Source organism: Aplidium turbinatum, chromosome 6 (genome assembly GCF_918807975.1).
Source record: "Aplidium turbinatum chromosome 6, kaAplTurb1.1, whole genome shotgun sequence".
Classification (NCBI taxonomy): Eukaryota; Metazoa; Chordata; class Ascidiacea; order Aplousobranchia; family Polyclinidae; genus Aplidium; species Aplidium turbinatum.
Window position 1 is genome coordinate 29,380,554 of NC_137477.1, and position 21,463 is coordinate 29,402,016.

Genomic DNA, 21,463 nt, shown 5'->3' on the forward strand with positions numbered 1-21,463 from the left:
CATAAACGCACTTGTTTTTTTTGACCAAGTTACTACCGTACATTTTTCAATCACTAACTAACTATAGTTCCGTGGAAAACTGGAGATCGAGATGCAACTTCTAAAATGCTCCATACAAACAGAAAGTTACAAAAATAGTTACCAGCTGAAAATTTTGCTGATGTTTCTGCCGGTTGCAACAGAAAGTTCATAAGGTCAAAAGTGTATCAAATCACCTTCCTCTTTCCCCTAATAGCCCTTTGTCAGAGAGATATTACAATGTTGAAAAGTGAGAACGTGTTTGAATACATCCACAACAAAGTCATGAAAGAGAAAGGGTCTCAATCAATAGGCTACAATTGCTCGCAAAAGTAACAGAGAGTATTAAACGAACAAAAATTTACAAGCTTCCCATGTAGGCCTACTTGGATTCTCCAGATCATTATGATCAGATGATGGATTCTTCTTCCTTGTTTTATCCTAAGAAAAGTAATCTGGTCAAGATTGCTGAAAATATATGCATCAGACTTTTTCGTAAGGGAGACAGTGGAACTGATGAAAGTGACCATGATGTCAACGAGAAACGCCCAGAGAAAAAATCTAAAGCAGACATATTGAATGAAGTTCTGTCTGCAGGCTACAAATTCTATTTAAGTTGGTTCACATAAAAACAAGAGATTGCTTTTTACCCCGAAGAGTCTCACAAAGCCCTTGAAGATCTAAAATCCACCCTTGCTTCTTTCCCATCCTCATTTGAGATTCCAGAAGCTTCAGTGTCGCCGGACCATTTGTCTCCAAACTCAGAATTTCTCTTACCGTAGTGATAGCCTACTGAAGTAGGCTATGTTTGATTTTTGTGTTTTCAAAAAGTCACTTTCAGAGCCAGTAAAAGAGGCACAACTGTAGGCCTAATCCAACTGGTTAACTGTAGCCTAATGACTGCGGTTCATTTGACTGATTTCTTTAGCTAAAACTTCATTATTACCAACTGGACGTAGCCTAATATCACAACAGCTCATCTTGCTAATACAATATCGGCAAAAAGTAGGCTATCATGATGTGAACTACTGAACATTGCATATGCTCCTATTTCTTCTAGAGTTCGGCTACATTGTTTATGCTCGGTAGCCTATATAGGTTGTCCCAAAAAACCCGCACTTCTCTGAATGCGGTGTCAGTGCATCCAAATTTGCATGTGGGTGAAAAAATAACTCTGTAAATTTTTTTTTAAATCCGACATCGTTTGACGCCCTAGAAGTGACGTCATATTTTTCAAAATTTAGTCAAAGACAAAATTAGCTAAAAATTGTGTGTCTTGAAAAGTACTGAACATAGAGACCTGGTTGATGGCTCATTTAAATCAGAAGATACGATTTCCTATACGACTTAAATACATTTTACGGGTCTAAATGATCTCATTAACGTGTTATAGGTAGCTTATTATAGGTTGCTCTTACATACGAACAAGCAAAAACTGCGGCTAAAATTAGAGAACACAAAAATTCAGCTAAACTGCTCAGCTACAGCTATCTACTGCTGCAGTAGATTAAGCCAGTTTATTACACCTTGGGTGGATATAAGCGCAATTTTCAATGCTTAAAGTTAAATAGTCCAACAGCCGCTTTGTAATTAAAGTACCTAACTTGCGTTCTTCTGGTGACTATAGGCTACTAGGTTACCTCCTGATGTTAAAGATGATACCTAGCATTTATTACCGACGTTAGTCAGTCAGCACGACTGAATTTATCAAGGGGGCAAAAACAGGTCAACACAACCTGTTCAGCAACGATAGCACAACACAAAAACATACTGATAAAATATGAACCATGAATAAAGTAAAGCAGCATGATTCAGAGTTAAAAAAACGCAATAAGATAACTAGGCCTACTTGTTTAACCGAATGCAGTGCATGCCTAAAACCAGTAGGCTATACTTGGTTGGTTAGTTTTGAATCTTGATCCTCAGACTGACAAAGCCTTGATATCGGTTATTCCTGGTAGTTTCGCATACTTGTAGACTGTAGAGGCTCTTGACGCTTGACCGGTTACCGAGATTGGCAGAGTGAAGCTTTCTGATTGTTGAAGTGTTGTTACGGGGAGTTATTCCATTCACTAGGTGCCGCTGAATGGAGAGCAGTCCTGAAATGCGTTGCTCAAGCGCACAAGCCGAGAGTCGAATCAGCGCCGCTTGATTGTGAGCCGGGCGCGTAACCACTGAGCTAACGGGCGGTGTAGGCCTACCTTTTCCTTTGCTCAGAGCTTTTTCTCTATCATTGTAAATGCTAATGCTTTTTTCTGTCTTGTCTGATGTCTTTTCAACGTTCCTTGATAGTGGCCTTAAAGATAGATAAATTTACGCTGCTGAAAAGTAGCCTACTGGTTTTAGGCATTCACTGCATTCAGAAGCAAACAGTTATCTTGTTGCGTTTTTTAAACTCTGATTCTTGCTACTTTACTCATTTTGTCAGTAGGGGAGAGTGTCCAACAGTGCCCCACTTTTTGGAAAATTGAGGTTTAGACATCAAAAAAAAAAATTTTTTCAAATTTTTTTTTTCTCTAATGAAAATTTCTCCTTTTCTTTAGTATTTCCACATAAAAAAAAAGTTTAAAAGTTTTACACAAATTTCATAATCAGGCGTTAAAAATCATCTGTCAAAGTGGGGCACTGTTGGATATGGTATCCAACAGTGCCCCGGATAGGATCCAACAGTGCCCCTATCAAAGTAATTGGTGTCTTTAGTTGCAATGTTGAGCCACTCTTTTTGCAATGATTACCCTAGGTATGAAACTTGTGTTAGTACCGGTAGTGTTTCATAATAATGATGGATGTCACTGAGCTGGTCAGGTCAAAACAAAACCTTTTAAAAGTGGTACATAGGGTAGGCCTACACAATTATCACAGACATGAAATATAACAGCAACAATTATCATAACATGTGGAACACGCTATCTAGCCGTCGTGGTGACTGTGCCTAAACGAAAGATAGCGAATAGGTTCCAAGGAACCATACGAACACACTGAGCTGTAGTTTATAGAACAGCCCAAGGTGATTTAATTAGAGCTGTAATTACCTTTTTAAAAGCTTTGGTGTTATGACTTAACTACTAACTGCAATGACAAGGAAGGTGTTTATTCAACAGTCAATCAGTGAAAGAACATGCAATGATTAAAGACATCATTGATTTGGCCTACATGGAAGGTATGATTAGCACAAGATACAGACACAACACGCTTTAGTAGGCCTATATTGGCATGTGGTTCACAAGAAATGGCTTGGTTTATAGAGCAAAATAACCAAACTTGACAGATAAAATTACTAAACAATAGGCCTACATATAGTTCAGGTACTGGAAGCTTCTTTCACAGCCGAAACTTAGAAACATACCGTACCGAAAATTCGTCAACACCTATAATATTTTTGATATAACATAAAATGTTGATAATTATTTTGACACTGTGCATTGATTAATAAAGTCTCATGGCTTCCAACAGTGCTCCACTGGGGCACTGTTGGAGACCTTAGGGTGGGGCACTGTTGGAACCACGGGCCTACAAGATATAATGGCGTCAGTTTTTTTTACCGAGGCCTACGATCTGAAACGTTATTGCTGAAACCTAGTCTAGTGACTGACCAAGCATAAAAAACTTGTGAAGCATCCCTGAAGCCTCCGTAAAAACTGTAACAAAAAAAGTTACAAAGTTCTGAAAATTTACTTTTTACCACCTAAAACAAACTTTCATTTCTACCAACAACAAGCAATGACTTATTTCTGCCTAACTTAGTTCCAGCAGCTTCTACGGACCACGTGACCATAGTAATGCACGGTTGAGTGAATAATTTGTCACGGATTGCGAAAAACGATGGGAGGGGCACTGTAGGCACCCGGGGCACTGTTGGGCACTTTCCCCTATGTTTTTGTGTTGTGCCATCGTTGCTGAACAGGTTGTGTTTACCTGTTTTAGCCTCCTTGATAAATTCAATCGTGTTGACTGACGAAACGTCGGTAATAAATGCTAGGTATCATCTTTAACACCAAAAGGTAACCTAGTAGCCTATAGTCATCAGAAAAACGCAAGTTACTTTAATTAATTATCAAATGCCTGCTGGTGAACAGTTTCACTCTGTTTTTAAGACGCTTTGTACCGTAGTTAAAAAAATTAAATCCATCTGAACTAATTGACAGATTGAAATTTAACTGTTTTTACGAGAAGGTTAAGTCCAAGTAACTTGATGACGTCATCTGCGTAAAAAGCTTAAGGAAAAATTAATTATAAACTTGCAAGAAAACTTGATGTAATAGAGAAAAAATGATTTTGTTCCTAGATTCATCGCACTCAAATTACCCCAAAACAGTTTTCAAAGTGAAATTGATTGAATCTTTATCCTCGGACTGGGAAAGCTTCTTGCAGAGCATAATGGCAGTTTCGCATTAGAAGCTATGAATCACTGAAGCAAGCCCGGTCACCGAGATTGACAGAATGAAGTAAAGTTTCCGATTGTTGAAGTCCAGTTGCCAAGGGAATTATTCCATTCATTAGATGCCGCTAATATGAGAAGAGTCCTTCACGTGCGTTGCTCATGCGCACACCTCGAGAGTAGAACCAGCGTCGCTTGATCTTGAAGCTTCTTGGTTGAAAGTCACGCGCTAACCAACTGAGCTATTGGGGCGGATTTTTTGTAGAGCAATGTTATGAATTATCTACTTTTTGCCGTCGCAAGCATAGAATTTTTTCGTTTTTACCTTTTTCTAGACCTCTTCTTTGAGGTGTATTGTTTTCGCTGTGATTATAATCAGAAATAAATACAATTGAACTAACCAGTCAACGTTGAACAAGGTCAACCTAATCGAGGTCAACCTAAGTGAGGCCACACTGTAAATAATCGAGCATCCCAGACGTCAGGTAGATTTTCGCCTCCTCAATAAACTGACGCTTATTGAATTATTGACCTTAATCAAGCTGTGATATAAATCTTGTGTCAGACCCTCATTATCTCACTCTTCTTATCAATTGTTACTGCGATAAGCTACCTCTTGTCTGTTCTATGGAGCAAATTCACAAGCGGCCTATATTGTCTCATTGTAATAGTAATAGCGTTCTAATATCCTAAGCGAACGAGTCAAGCTGTCACCCTTAATCCTGAAAATGAATTCGATTTGAATGAATCGCTTGCATCCTGTTTATCTTCAAATATAAGATTGTGTGACTATTACGAACCTAATTCGTCTGTGTTTAGAGATAATCAAAATAACCTGCTATTCGCACTGCATAAAAATATTAGGTCTATTCAAAAAAATATTGATACTCTGCAATCTGCATGAATTCCTTGAAACTTTTGTAAATGCTCCTGATATTATTTGTGTTACCGAAACGCGCATTAAGGAAAAACCTCTTATTAATATATCGCTACAGGGCTACGATTATGTCTATGAAAATTCTTGTATTTCTGCAGGCGGTGTTTTAATATATATTTCAATGGACCACAAATTTAAAGTCAAAAACAATTTTCAAATCGATAGTCACGACGGTGAAAACTTATGGATATCCATTGATCTTAACAATTGTAAATATAAATTTATAATAAGTGCAGTTTATCGACATCCCCAATCAAATCAATCTGGTTTTGTTGAAGCTCTTGACACTACTCTGACTAAACTCAACAATGAAAGGAAAACATATTTCATTCTAGGTGATCTTAATATCAACGTTTCTGACCCTTTTACCCTCTCTAAAAGTTATCTTACCATGCTTGAAAGTAATGGTGTTCCCTCGCTAATAACCAAACCCACTAGAGTTACGGAAAACTCTTCAACCACGATTGATCACATCCTTACTAACAGTAGCCTATTACCCACCGCGTAACCCCAGGTGTTCTTAATTATGACATCACTGACCACTTGCCAGTATTTTGCCTTGTTTCACACTTTCGGGTGCCAACAAAGTATTCAACATGCTGCTACCGTGATAAACGGAATCTCGACTTAGCTGCTTATTGTGAGGAATTGACTGGAAGCATGCACAAATTCATGTCTTCTCTTTCGAATGTGTCCCCAGAAGGTTTAAATGACAAATTTTCGGAACTGATTGATGCAATAACAAATGTAATTGATAACCACGCTCCTTTAAAAAAACTTTCTCGTAAAAATAATAAATTAGCCTACAAAGAAAACCATGGAAAACTAGAGGACTTTACATGTCCATAACAAATAAACAAAAAATGCATAAAACCCACTTCTTAATAGGCAACGAAGCAAGTAAGCTTATATATAAGAAATGTTCTAACAAATTAACTAAACTGAAATTTTTGGCTAAAAAACAGTATTTTGAACGCGAACTTAGCACTAACAAGAGCGATGCCAGACAAACTTGGAAAATCATAAATTCACTGTTACCCAACAAAAACAAGTCAACACAAGTTATCGATAGTGTTAATGTTGACGGAGTGCAAATATCCCAGCCAAAGCTTGTTGCCAATAATTTTAACAGCTTTTTTTTGTAATATTGGTAGCCTAAAAAGTTAGCAGAAAGTGTTGAATCTGGGGACGAGAACGGTTATCTCAGTTACGGAACCGTGTCCCTACCTCGATCTACCTGGAACCAGCCCATATTAACGAAGTTATCAATGAGCTACATGCTTTAAATATAAACAAAGCTTTTGACTGTGATAACATTTCCCCGTATTTTCTTCGACCTGTTTCTAATATTGTTGCCCCTCCACTTGCAGCGTTGATTAATTATTCATTTATATATGGAATATTTCCGGAAAAACAAAAGATTGCCTAGGTGATACCTGTCTTATAAGTGTGGCAGTAGGCCTAAACAAGAAATTACCAACTACCGACCTATTTCGCTATTATCGTGTTTTTCAAAAATAATAGAAAAACTAATCTACAAAAGGATTTCCAGCTTTCTTAACCGTATTAAGACTGGGGTTGGGCATAATGTGCCCACCCCAATTTCAAACGAATGTATTTTAATGGGCATACGTGCTAATAAGCTGAAATTTCTTGACTTTTCCTAAATATTACTTGGCTAAACGTATTTAAAGTTTCGTGGCTATACCTGATTCAGTTTGGGAGATATTCTACTGTTTTTAGCATGTACCTTGAAATATTTCATTGAATTGCTCCTGGAGTGAGAGCAGATTGCGCTTGGTTGGTTTCTTTTATAAAAAGAGTAACAGATCATCGATCGTTTATTCAAAGGCGCCAAGCCGCCAAGCCGAGTCGCCTAATGAGTTTCTCGCGCGTGTAATTTGATTAGTTGTGAAGAAGACACTGCATGATGATTTGCGTCTGGTGTAAATTGCATACAATTACTTCTGTCTGTGACTGAAACAAAACCATTTATTTTACGCAACGGATATATTCTTCTTGGAATAACCTACTTCAAAGTTTGGTTGCTTTGTCTATCAGTTTTCAGTGTTTAGATGTCCCTCCAATGTGAAATTGGCGAAATGAAGCAGATATCGACAGAAAAAAACAATAATATGTTGATGAGGATTCGCATATGTATATGAAGGAATTTCTAACTAGATAAGTTGTCTAATACAAGTCAAGTGCATCACTTTACTAATTGGGGAATGGTATTTTAATGCTATGAATGATATATCTCTCACCTCGTACAAGCCTGATGGCAGCAAGTGCCATGTTTTCATCGATTCAATATCATCAGCTGTTGAATCGATTTAATAATTGACAAGTTTGCGATGAGAGAATGCTTGCACACGATCGCTTATACTATAGGATTCTTATATCGAATTAACGTTAGACGAGTTTGATTTATCGTAAACTTGGCTGCCTCCAATGACTGCACAAGTGGACATCGCTTATTGTTATGTTTCAAAAGATAAGCGTTAGAACAGCACACTGCTGTTTCAGCTTTGATTTATTATCATCATGGTTGAACCAATGTAAAATGACGTAACTCGTGGGTATGGAATGCGAAAAGTCTGTAACTTTATATTTTCGCACTACATTTTTGTTTTGGATCTGTTTTTGCAGAAACGTGGTAAATAAACAATTCCTGATTTCGCTAATTGGATTGTTCTAAACATCGGCAAACCGTTGCAATTTATACCCAGCTCGAAAACTCGGTAAGTTTGGTATTAGTTCTACGTTGCTAGACGTTGAATCAACATAAATATGACAGATTGTATGAGCTGTGTACCAGCGTGTAGATTGAGTAACAGCGTGATTTGTTTCGTTTTTCACTCTGAAACGCACAGTATATAGCTAATGGAGCCTTTTTATTTGAAACAACGTTGTAATAATGTAACAGTGGCGCATTTTTTTCTGAAGCCTCAAAGAAGTTCACCCTCAGCCGCAACGGCTACGGTACACAACCCAGTCAGCAAAGCTGGTCCTTTTTACATTGATTCAACGTCTGCAAACGATGAATCAATGTAAAAAGGACCAGTTTTGCTCGCTTGGAAACCATGCATAAGGATAAGCTGGTTTACATTGGCGCGCGAGAACAACCAGCAAAATTAAATTAGTCGAGTGTTGTGATGCCAAATAAAAGATTTCACAGCACGGGCAGCCGCTCCGCATCATCGTAAACCGACTCTATTAGCTTGTATCACGCCACTAGCAAACATACAAGACAAATCGTGGTTTTTGTTCAATGATTTTGATGTAACGCAGATGTTCAAACGATATAACTCGCTCGCCGCGGTATTGAATAGAATCAACGTCTTCTGATTTCATGTGCATTTGATCGTGTTTTCCTGTTTTCAAATCCCACCATTGTTACGCAGATCCAACGCCAAACGACGTAAAATCGACGTAAAAACGTTGCTGCAATTAAAACAAACAGTAATAAAACCATTTCCATGTGCTTGTTCTCCACTGACAAATCGGCCATTTTTACGTTGATGCAACAAATAAAAACGTTGAGTCGACGTACAAATGGTCAATTTTTCTCTGCCGGTTGGTTGACGTATTTCGACTGCTCTTCTACTTATTTGTTCTGACATCCTGTTGTTTACGTTATAATCAGGCAGGCAATAAGTTAACAATAATGGCATAATTTATTGACCCATCATTCAGTTCTACAAATGATATTTGTCGTTGTAAAACACCAAAGATAGAAATGTTCGCTTTGAAATTACTTCGATTTTCGATACTGTGCCCACTGCCCATTCAAAGTTGCAAATCAACAAAATAGTAAATAAAGCACAGTAGGCCTACGCCATAACTCTAGCCTTGCATACAAGATGTAGGCTACACGCATAGCCTACTATTTCAGCCATCATCACGCATAATCAAATGTGCTAATACTTGTTTACAACAAGGTAGTCCAGTAAATACAAACAAAATAACTTTAAATGTGAGTCCTCACTAAAATATTATTGAAGCAGAAACGCTATTTACTGCACAATACGCGAATTGCAATGAGAAACACTTAGCCACATGACGATAATTTATAATGTAATTAACTGCATTGAATCCACGTTTATTGAAGGTTATTTACATTCACCGTTGCTTTTCAACTAGAAAATCGCCCATTTTACGCCCAATCGGTGTGAATGTGAATTATTTCCAGCTTGGGTGCCACGCATGCGGAAAGAATATCAGAGACTTGTCGAGAGATCAAATTTCGCTATTTCGTGTGTCGTATAAACAAGACATATGTATCGTATGTAAACGACATAGTTTGCATGTTCTGACATTGTACGTCGATATCGACGAGAGAAAATGATGAAACAGCTACACGAAAAGTTACGCACGTATTTACAGGGAGAAACCACAAACAAAATCGTTTGTTAGTACGAGTACCACGTACCAAAAACAGCATTTATAAATTGCTGAAAAAAAGATGCATTTGCTTAATGATTATTACGTCTTACAATTGTTAGCTGTGTAAGAATATATTTTTGCGACTTGTAGCCAAATCTGCCTACATCTCTAGCAACACTTGTTTCCGATCTTCGCATCTTTCCAAACAAACTGAAGTCAAATAAACAATTTTCGCGTCTAAGCACTGTGGTCAAACGTTGAGTCGATATAATAATGTCGCACTTTTGCCGGTTGGATACTTACAAAATAAATAGATTCTCGGCAGTTGATGAGCGGTTGTGGTTGTTAGTGTGAGTGACAGAGCGCAAAGTGTGATTACCGTGGGAATACCGTGACGTCATTATCTCAAGCAGAGCAAGTTAAAGCCTTGTTTCTTTATTATAATTTACATCTAACTTTGGCGATTTGACTCCTGTCTAATAAATCTATTATAGCCTAGCTATAGATATACACATGATTCGAAGACACGTCCCAGCAAACATTGATTGCTGGGCCAGCGTTGGCTATATGCTGGGTATGTTGGCACAAGGCTGGCAATTTTGTCCAACATGTTGCCAACATTGCCAACATTACGCCAACAATTTCAATACTTCTTATTATGCATTCAAAAAGGTCTTAAAGATTTTATTTCAGATTTATTTGTTTTAAACTTTTAAAATACTAACACAAACCTCTTTTCAAGTGCTATTGCTTCAAAACACAGTTGTGTGATTGGCTAACATCGGTCAGAAGCATTGCCAGCGTTGTGCCAATTCATAACAATTTTGGTGTTTTCTTTAAAATTATGCAAATGTATACCGGTACCATCATTTTGCTACAATTTTAAATTTTAATAATAGGCTATCAATGCTGTTATTATTTTCTGATACCGTACAAGTATACTATGAATACTTTAGACCAGCGTTGGTCAGAAGGGTAGCCAACAGTTTGCCAACAAAGTAGTTTCATTTTAGTTTGTTTATGCCAAACGAAGCAGAGGTCTAGAAAAAGGCAGGAGCAACAAAACGCGAACGCGATAACGTGCTTGATACCCAAACAGTTTAAACTTTCCATTAGCGCGACACGTTTCCACAAAATAAACAATTGCAATGTCGGCTATATGCTGGATGTGAGGGCACAAGATCGGCAATTATGTTCAACATGTTGCCAACAATACGCCATCACTCAATAACTTATTTCTTATTATGCGTTCAAAAAGGTCTAAAAGATTTTATTTCAGGTTTATTTGTTTTAATCTTTAAAATTACTAACACAAACCTCTTTTCATGTAGTATTGCTTCAAAATACAGTTGTGTGGTTGGCCAACATCGGTCAGAAGCATTGCCAATGTTGTGCCAATTCATAACAATTTTGGTGTTTTCTTTAAAATTATGCAAATGTATACCATCATTTTGCTACAATTTTACATTTTTATAATAGGCTATCAATGCTGTTATTGTTTTTATAATACCGTACAAGTATACTATGAATATTTAAGACCAGCGTTGGTCAGAAGTGTAGCCAACGGTTTGCCAACAAAGTAGTTTCATTTTAGTTTGTTTATGCCAAACGAAGCAGAGGTCTAGAAAAAGGTAGGAGCAACAGAAGCGCGAACGTGATTCCGTGCTTGATACTGAAACAGTTTAAGTTTCCATTTGCCCTACGCGTTTCCACAAAATAAACAATTGCAATGTCGGCTATATGCTGGATGTGAGGGCACAAGATTGGCAATTATGTCCAACACGTTGCCAACAATACGCCATCAATTTCAATAACTTAATTCTTATTATGCGTTCAAAAAGGTCTTAAAGATTTTATTTCAGGTTTATTTGTTTTAATCTTTAAAATTACAAACACAAACCTCTTTTCATGTGGTATTACTTCAAAACACAGTTGTGTGGTTGGCTAACATCGGTCAGAAGCATTGCCCGCATTGTGCCAATTCATAACAATTTTGGTGTTTTCTTTAAAATTATGCAAATGTATACCATCATTTTGCTACAATTTTACATTTTTATAATAGGCTATCAATGCTGTTATTGTTTTTATAATACTGTACAAGTATACTATGAATATTTAAGACCAGCGTTGGTCAGAAGTGTAGCCAACAGTTTGCCAAGTTTGTTTATGCCAAACGGAGCAGAGGTCTAGAAAAAGGTAGGGAGCAACAAAACGCGAACGCGATAACGTGCTTGATACCCAAACAGTTTAAAGTTTCCATTCGCCCTACATGTTTCTACAAAATAAACAATTGCAACGTTGGCTACTTCATTTCAGTTTCACTTGATTTATTCTTTGAAAATATTAATAGCTAACAATAAAATGACTCTTTAACTAAATGACTCATGTGGTTTAGCGGAGAAACACAGTTTTTTTAGCATACCGTATTCTTGTAGCAACAACGCCATGATAAAAATCGTTTGTTCATATTCAATTGCTTCAGATAATTTAGTGCAATAAATGTCTTGTGATTCAGAGGGCACTTCCAGAAAGTTTAGGCTTTGGCGCTCCAATAACCAACTAGCATAATCCGTTCTTTTTACATTGATTCAACGTCTGCAGACGTTGGTAAGGTAACTAACAAGCGATAAACTTAAAAACGTGGTTGCTAATTCAAGTTGCCAGGTCTTCATTTTTTTCTTGTGTTCAACAAAAGCTTTTTTAATTTTCAAGTTTAACTATACTAAAATGTGTTGTAATATTTTTGAAAACATTTTTTCAGGACTAACCTCAAAATTTGCGTGCAGTTCAAGAAAATTTAAAACAACTTGTAAGCTTAATCGAATTCACTTGTTGATGTTTGGTAGCGCTCGACACAGCAGCATGATTGTGGTGATCATGTGATCATTGAGTTATGGCTGCACTGCCGCCGCGCTGCTGACCTGTCTGCAGACGCTGAATCAATGTAAAAATAATCGATTGATGCGCTATCACTGGGCAATATAACGCATTGAAGTGAAATAGGCAACAAAGCTTTAGAATGCGGCGATGTGTTATATCAACGTGAGGAGATGCAATTTAGCAGAAGAACTTGTTTTTTTTTGATGAAGGAAGACAAAGGCCATGACTTAATCCTTTGCTAAAGGGATTATGACGTCACTCGATTCACTTCCACTGTTCAAACATGGCGGTTGTGCGCAATACACAATTACGTGAGAGCCGAAAGCACAATGCTTATGTGAACAGCGCTAACAGGAATTTTCGCTTCTTGCATCGAAAATATAAAAAATCGAATTCAATTGAGATATTATGGCCGAAAGAAGTTTTAAAAATGATCAAAATGAAACTATAGGAATGACTTACGACAATGTTTATGAAAACCTGGTAAGTGAATGTCTTTTATTCATTGAACCTGAAATAATTGTGTAAAGTCGTTTTTGTCACTAGGCTACGTTTGCACAATTTAAAGAAAGTTATAAAACTCAATGACCAACGGAAAACTTTCATATGAAATATTCTCGTGACAAATTTAGTGCCAGTGCTCATAGATGAGTGCTAAGAAGATATCAGCAAAGTAGCAGAGCTTGTGATATTCCACAACATGTGTAGGATTTTACTCAATCTTTGATTTTGCTGCTCCGGCAGTGTTTGCCTGACTGCTTGAATGTGTTTGTATTTTTATATCGTGTGGATAGGTCTGTGATGGTTGTAGAGTATTTGCAAATGTAGCTTTCATTGCCGTCAACTGAATAATAATAATAATAAACATGTTTTATTTTGCGCCCATTGCGACAACATAGCCTACAGTAGCCTACACTGCGACCTACATACGCAACACAACAGACGACTGGAATCCCAAAATAAACTTTAAACGTTGGCTGTCATTTGTAACAGTAGAAAATTTCTGTAACAAGTGCTGAAACTTTTTAATATGATGGATGAAACCCCTGTCATTACATTCGATTTACATTTTGCAGGTGGCAAATTTAAGTCAAGTTGTTGGCAAAAATGCAAGCGATTGTATCAGTGGACTTATTCCAACTATTATTATCGAACACAACACAGTTCAAGTCATGTCGAGAACAAAGAAAGAAAAAAAAAACATCGTGAAGTCTAAGCACTCGTTTGATTGTTTAAAAAAGAATCTGAAAAAGGTTGTTCTTGGTGAGTACGGATAAATGTTTCTACTATGACTAAATGATTATGTCTTAACTATGCCATTTTGCTCTTTTGATTAATGTATGATGTAATTGTGAAGAGTATTGAGTAATGTATGAAAATGTTTTAGTGGTGTACTCGCATTGATGTGAACAACGAACATGGTGGTTAGTAGGCTATGTCGGCATTTATATACTGATTTAACACTTCTTTTTTTACTTTCATGATTAGACATGGTGATGGCGCACGACAAAGCTGCTGCCGTGCAGCAAATTGATAAAGAGTTTCAGAGTGATTTCGAAATTGGAAGGACAGGCAAGGTGGCCGAAAACGGCAAAAACTAACTTTTGGTGAGCTTGTTATATGTTTGAAACTAAGACAACAGCGAATGTGTTGCTTTAGTTGTTGAATAACTACTGTACACGCAATTAGAATGTATTGGAACTTGATTATCGCTCTGCGTGGCGCAGAATCGAATGATAAGTTTTTTGTCACGCACGTTGGAGAGAGGGATATTACATTGATATTGCAGATTGTCAATTAACTTCGTATTATCCTGGACGACAACTGATCAAAATCCTACACTGTTGCCAAACAGCCCTCTTGAATTAGATATTTTTGTTTCATTCGCAGGAATTCAGAATGATAAAGATACATAAGAAAAAGCTGATGATGTGCAATGAATCTCCATCTATCAATACGATTTGATGTGGCTTGTTTCTAATAAATGTGAAAATATACGAAGCTCGACTGTTACTTTGCTTTGTCACAAAGGGAGTAGTGTTGCTGCTGTTCTTTCGCCCAAGGATTAGCTAGGTTCAGCAATAAACTTTTGGTGATGAGCGAGGTTTAGGTACAGAGACGTTTGGCAAATGTAGATGCCAATGCTATTCAGATGTTTATGCACCAGCTTGCTTCGCATGGCCAACCTTGGTCAAAGCGCGGGCATCCCAATAGTCAATAGGTCAGATGAAGCAGCGTCATGGTGCATAAACGTCAACCAGAATTTAGGCGCCGGATGAAGCAAAAGGTGCACAAGCCATCTTGCCAACGTTGGCCAGATACAGATGCCAACGTTGGCAAGATGAAGCAACATGGTGCATAAAACATTTTGCCAACGTTGGCAAGATACAGAAGCCAACGTTGGCTAGATGCAGAAGTCGACGTTGGCTAGATGCCGACGCCAGCGGTGGCAAGATGCAGATGCCAACGCTGGCCAGATGCATCCAAATGGTGCATAAAGCATTTTGCCAACGTTGGCAAGATGCAGAAGCCAATGTTGGCAAGATGCAGAAGCCAACGTTGGCAAGATGCAGAAGCCAACGTTGGCAAGATGCAGACGCCAACGCTGGCCAGATGCATCCAAATGGTGCATAAAACATTTTGCCAACGTTGGCAAGATGCAGAAGCCAACGTTGGCAAGATGCAGAAACCAGCGTTGGCAAGATGCATAATCCGATGTTGGCAAGATGCAGAAGCCAACGCTGGCTAGATGCAGACGCCAACCTTGGCAAGATGCAGACGCCAACGCTGGCCAGATGCATCCAAATGGTGCATAAAACATCTTGCCAGCGTTGGCGTCTGCATCTTGCCAATGTTGCGGCCAACTTTTTGCCAATGATGGCCCAACAATCAATGTTTACTGGGGTTTGAATTTTTTGGAAAGTCAGATAAATTTTCTTTCAATTGGTAAAATATCTAACTGACAGCATGCAAATCAAAGGCGTAATAAACGTTCAAAAACCGTGGGCATTTTATGCCCCCCCCCAACTCAGGGAATCCCTTGAGAGCCCAGTCTGAATACGGTTAATAAAACTTCTTCACTCTTACCCACACAATATGGATTTCCTTCCAACCACTCAACTACACATGCTGCCCTTGACATAATAAGCACTAGGCTACCTACGAACAAACAAAGAACAATGATTTCACAGGACTTGCCTTCTCAAGGCTCCTCAAGATTCAACTCTAGGTCCACTCTTGTTTTTAATTTACATAAATGACCTACCAAACAGCATGTCGAGTGTTTGGCGCGTTGGGCTCGCAGTCGAGAGCCTGCATGTTCGACTCCAGCCTCCCGCACCTGCTGTTGTTTCTCTGGGCAAGAAACTTTACGATAATTGCCTCTACCCAGTGATCGATTTCGAGTAATGGGTAGTACCAAATTTACGTCAGAAGTAGAGTAGACAACAGGAAACGGACATTGCAGTCGGCTGCAGCGTGGGTCAGGTGTACGTCGGAAGGCGTAGCCTACACCGATGCATAGCGCTCAAATCAGCTTTCCCGCAATGCAAGATAAAGATAATAAAACAAAACAAGCAATATCGACAATGCCAAGGTTGATCGCGGACGATGTCTCATAGTTAAAGCTGATAACGTAAATTTATTGCAAACCCAACTTAATGCTGAATGAGCTGCTGTGGAAGGTTGGATTAATGCCAACAAATTGATCATTAATGCCTCTAAATCCAAACTACCGGTATTAGTAATTCCTCCTAAAAAAGGCTACAACAAATTTGATGAATTCTATGTTTTCTATAGGACTGTTGAGCTAGAAACCGTCGACCACGCTAAGTAGGCTATCTTGGAAAAATAATTGATAAACAGCTCTCATTCAAACCTCACATTGATGCTCTTAGATCTAAACTTGCTAGATCTGTTGGTATTTTGTCGAAACTTAAACACTTTCTTCCTTTCAATGCTAGACTGTAGTTGTATTATTCGCTCATGCACCCACATATTATGAATGGAATAGCCATTTGGTGCTCTACATAGGCTACAAAGCATAGCCTATATCGAGAAACTACAAAAGTTACAAAACAAAGCAATAAAAATAGTTGCTGGAGGGTTGTGGTCAGAACACGTTACACCATACTTCAAGCAGGTAAAAGTTCTAAAAATAAAAGACATTTACAAACTAGAAATTGCTAAATTAAAGTTTAAATATAACCATAATTATTTACCCTGTACTTTTTCGAATTACTTCAACAAAACATCAAACGTTCATAATCGCTCAACTAGATGTTCAATCAAAAATGCTAGTTACTTTGTTTCTGTGTCTGCTACTACAAAACTTTAACGAAGCATCAAGTAGGCTATAGTGGAGTAAAAATATGGAACTCAATCTCACTAGATATTAAAAAAATCTTTTGACTCATTTATAAAACTTTACAAAAACTATCTAATTGCAGAATATTAAAGTTGATTGCAGTGTAGTTTACTAATGTGGACCGATACTCTTTAAGCTTTTAGTCGTTGACTATTGTCACGTTTTCTTTCTATCTCTTACCAGGAAAAAGACTTGGAAAGGTTCAATGACGTAGTTTAATGGGTCAAACCGAACAACAGTCAATTAAATGTCGAATGGTTCTACTAGTGAAATGATAATCTGACTTCTTGAAGGACTTTAACGAACGGCTTCTCAAATAACTCTAATTTCGAACACAATTTATATCAGCACCAATTCTCATCTACTTGTATTCAATTACTTCAAATCTCAATCACCAATAATTTCTGCACCAACTACCAATCCACAACTCATAACACAACTCTCATAATCAACTCATAATAATAATCATAATAATTTACACCACTATTTATAGTTGGTTGCTCAGTCCAGTAACTTCGAGAAGGTTACATAAGGTTACATCATAAAGAACCATTGTTCTATCAAGCAGCATTTAAATGTAAACAACAGAAGTCTCTAGAAAGTCACGTAGGGAAAATGATTCCAGAAAACACACTTTACATAATACAGATTTCGTAATCAGAGGTTACTTCAGGTCATAACCGATAATAACACATCGCACCAGAATTTTACAATCAAAACAATAACGCTCGTTTAAGACACAAAGCAACCCATCGCGAGGCAATACACATTGATTGTGACAACTATCAACACCTAATATTGGAACTTGTAATTTTAACATATCATGGATGCAAGTTTGTTTCTGTCTTGACTCTTTGTTGCTAATGTAGATATTTTAGTGTATAATGTTTACTAAATGTTTATCATCGACTTGCCTGAGGGTGGCTGCTTGACTCGAAGACCGTCATGGTCAATTCGCAGCTTCCCGTTGTGAATTACTTACTTTAACGATGCAGTGTACATTTGTTATTTTTCTTTGTTTCAAGCGTGCTGCATCCTTTAATGATTTTGCTGTTATGATATTGCACACCAATGTTGCACACCTATGCTCTAACCCATAAACCAATCAATCAATTAACCCTTTTTCAAATGTAATAACATATAATGTTACCCACAATGCAACAGCAGCACACGGTTGTCACGTGACTTCCTGCAATTCTAAATCTACATTCAGCGTTGCCAGATAAAGTAAGACATAACGTCACATCAGATTTCCAAAATCTCGTATTGGCTAACTTAAATGATTTGATACAAAAAAATTTTGCCATTCAAAATTTTAGAGTAGTGAAAACGTAATGTTGTAGATATTTTAGTTTGCCGTAACAATTCCGATCAGACTTTTGATCTTGCAGAGAGAGAAACCTTTTATTTCGTCTGTTGCGAAATTAGTATTATAAATACTACGAATAAAATAGCACCATAAAAATCTAGATTCCACAACATACAGGAAGCAGAAAAAGACTATATTAGTCATCGAGTCAGCTGCTTCCCGTGAATTAGCTGTCAAATTTGTTGTTACCAGCCGCTCCCTTTTTCTCCTTGAACTGTTCAGGTTGTTTTCAAACTGCAATAATAGCATATAAATAAACAAAATTCTTTGTTAAGCTGATGTAAAAATGTTTCAAAATTACTCTTTTTTAATTTTTTAACCTCTAAGCAAAACATTGTGGAAATTTTCTTCTTCCAAGGGGAGACCAGTCAGTAAAGAAGAGTAGCAATATTTTTTTGAAATATAGTAGAAAATTTCTGCCATCCTGAGAAAAACATGTACTTGTTTAATCCGTGTTATGCTTGAAAAACGTGGATTAGTCTTGCATTTTAAATATTGTGTCGTACAATAAGATAACCAGACTTGGTAAAAGTGGAATACAAGCAGTAGACTACTAAACATGTAAAAATATGGTAAGGTTTCTGTTTACAAAGCTACCCTAGAATCTGGCAACACTGGCTATAGCTTGTAATAATTAGCATTGCGATTTCTTTGATTGCTTTTTTAACTCCAGTGAAATCAGATTTTCTGTTTTTGGGTAATAAATTGCTGGTGTGAAAATATGTTCAGTTGATGATTGTTGCCATGAAGTGAATCTAACTGTCAGTAATTGGCTTTACTTCAATTTGGGGACTTGGTGTAAGCTGAATTATGCAATGACAGGATTCACAATCCATGTGTATGGGTGGTTTTCATATTGTATGAAGGTGCAAAGTGAACATTATTTGATTGTGCTGTAGTTTGCTTAAATTTTGAGCTGTCATACTTGTATTTTCCTACTTTTGGGTAGCTAACTTCAACTGTCACTTGTTATAGTGATTGAGTATCGGTAGATGAGAAAATTAAACAAACAGGCTTACCTTTAAGGCTGTGGCTATATTTACACTATATAGTGTAATAATAGACTCAATAGTGTTGCCAGATAAGGAATTTTGCCTTAATTTGAGAAAAGTTTAAAACTGTTGAAAACAAAAACTTGTATTTTGGAATTTTTTTTTAGTCCTGGTCAAAGATCAAAACCCTAATCTTATTCACTAACTTTAACCCTTCCTAACATTAATCCTAATTCTGACAACACCTGATTATAACCATGGCATTAAGTGTGGAAAAATAGCCACTTCCTAACTTTAATTGTAAAATTTAAGGCAGAGGCTTTGTTTACCATATTGTGAATGTAGGCTATTTTCACATGTCCACTCGAGCATGACATTTGATTTCAGTATGCGCTCGGCTGTGTCATATACTTCAGCTTGTCTCTTTGCGAAATGTAAAGTCACTCATGCATAATAAACGTATGAATAAGGCAGCCCCGCAGCAGCAATAACACAACAAAAGTGCTAAACCAAAACCTTCATATTATACATTGGATGCAACCTAGTTCGTACCATGAACAGTTCGGACCGTCAGTTCGTACCTTGAAAAGATCGAGAGAAAAAATTAAAAAAAGCGGAAGTCGCTGATCGCAGTTTCCGCAATCATTTTAAAATTTTCCCCCTGAAAAGATCAAGAGAAAAAATAGCTTAAAACCTAAGTCCGCTGATCACAGTTTCCGCAAACATTTTTCCGCAGTTTCCGCTAACTCTAACCATATAGTAATCTATGCTCTAACCCTAACCCTCGCTGATCGCAGTTTCCGCAAAATTTTTTCTGCAGTTTCCGTCAACCATTACCCTAATTCTAACCATAGACTAATCTATGCTCTAACCCTCGCTGATCGCAGTTTCCGCAAACATTTTTCCGCAGTTCCCGCTAACCGCAGTTTCTGCTTACCCTAACTCTGTGCTCAAAGCTCTAACCCTAACCCTCGCTGATCGCAGTTTCCGCAAACATTTTGCCGCAGTTTCCGCTAACCCTAACCCTCGAGTTTGTTTCAAATTGTTTGGGGAAACTCCGATCAGCGACTTCGGCTTTGTACTATTAAACTGCGATCAGCGATTTCGGCTTTTTTAAATTTTTTATCTTGATCTTTTCAGGGTACGAACTGACTGTACGAATGGTTCAAGGTACGAACTAGGTTGCACCCTTATACATTGATGAAACCATTCTTTTATTAAAGAAGTATTGTTCCACCATTCTGCAGCTCAACATAGAAGAACTTTTACAGTCACCACACTTACTTGTTATTAACAGAAATTTACTGGTATTGCGTATTTACAAACAATCATTTCCCTAAACTAAGCCAGCATATTTGACAAAAAAAATTGACTCAGTGATACAGAACAACCAGTTCAATTTTATCTTTGCAGTGCAGATAGCATGAAAGTTCATTTGGCAAATGTGGTCAGTGGTCGCAACCCTTTTGCCAAACAAAAACTTGCCAGGAAAAATTATGAAATTCTAGCAAAATAAAAAAAATCTAAACTGTACGGTATTACTCATATTTGAAAAGGTGGCGATGATGTCGTCCCTTCACATATCGGGACGCGCAATCATTTACGCCACCTGAAAAAGCTTCATATGTGGCGGGCTGTTGAGTGTTGAATTTCAGGTCGAGCGTCAATGCGTGTGTCGTTCCCAGTGAGTGATTATTAATAACGCTGCCAAAAAGACTTGGCATTCGCTGGGAATACGCTTTTTGTTGAAGCATATTAGGCTACAAAAGCAGAATTGCGGAAGTAGGCTATTACATTTTCAATATTTATTGTGGTGTTTGTTACGTTATTCTTTCAGTTTGGTACAACTTGTGGAATTAGTTGATGAACAAACAAAAAAAAAATAACCAATTTGGTAGACTGCCCAGCACCCGGGCCTCAAAACTGAAGGCGGCCATTGCCGCAATAAACCTACAAAATCCGACACTTTGTTCGCCGGATCTTGTCCTTCCCTCGGCCGCATTTGTCCGCCATGGATGCAACCTAGTTCGTACTCTGAACAGTTCGTACCCCCAGTTCGTACCCTGAAAAGATCGAGAGAAAAAATTAAAAAAGCGGAAGTCGCTGATCGCAGTTTCCGCTAACCCTTACCCTAACG

At 37.6% G+C, this 21,463-nt stretch overlaps 1 protein-coding gene across 1 annotated transcript; it reads left to right on the plus strand.

Moving 5' to 3' along the window:
• The first annotated feature begins 12,943 nt into the window (after positions 1-12,943).
• Positions 12,944-14,598, plus strand: LOC145771690 (uncharacterized). The gene is made up of 4 exons (XM_082583424.1): positions 12,944-13,082; positions 13,676-13,862; positions 14,088-14,206; positions 14,490-14,598. Exons 1-3 carry the CDS (start codon positions 13,008-13,010, stop codon positions 14,198-14,200), a joined length of 375 nt encoding a protein of 124 aa, XP_082439550.1. The 5' UTR covers positions 12,944-13,007; the 3' UTR covers positions 14,201-14,206; positions 14,490-14,598.
• Positions 14,599-21,463: the final 6,865 nt, after the last annotated feature.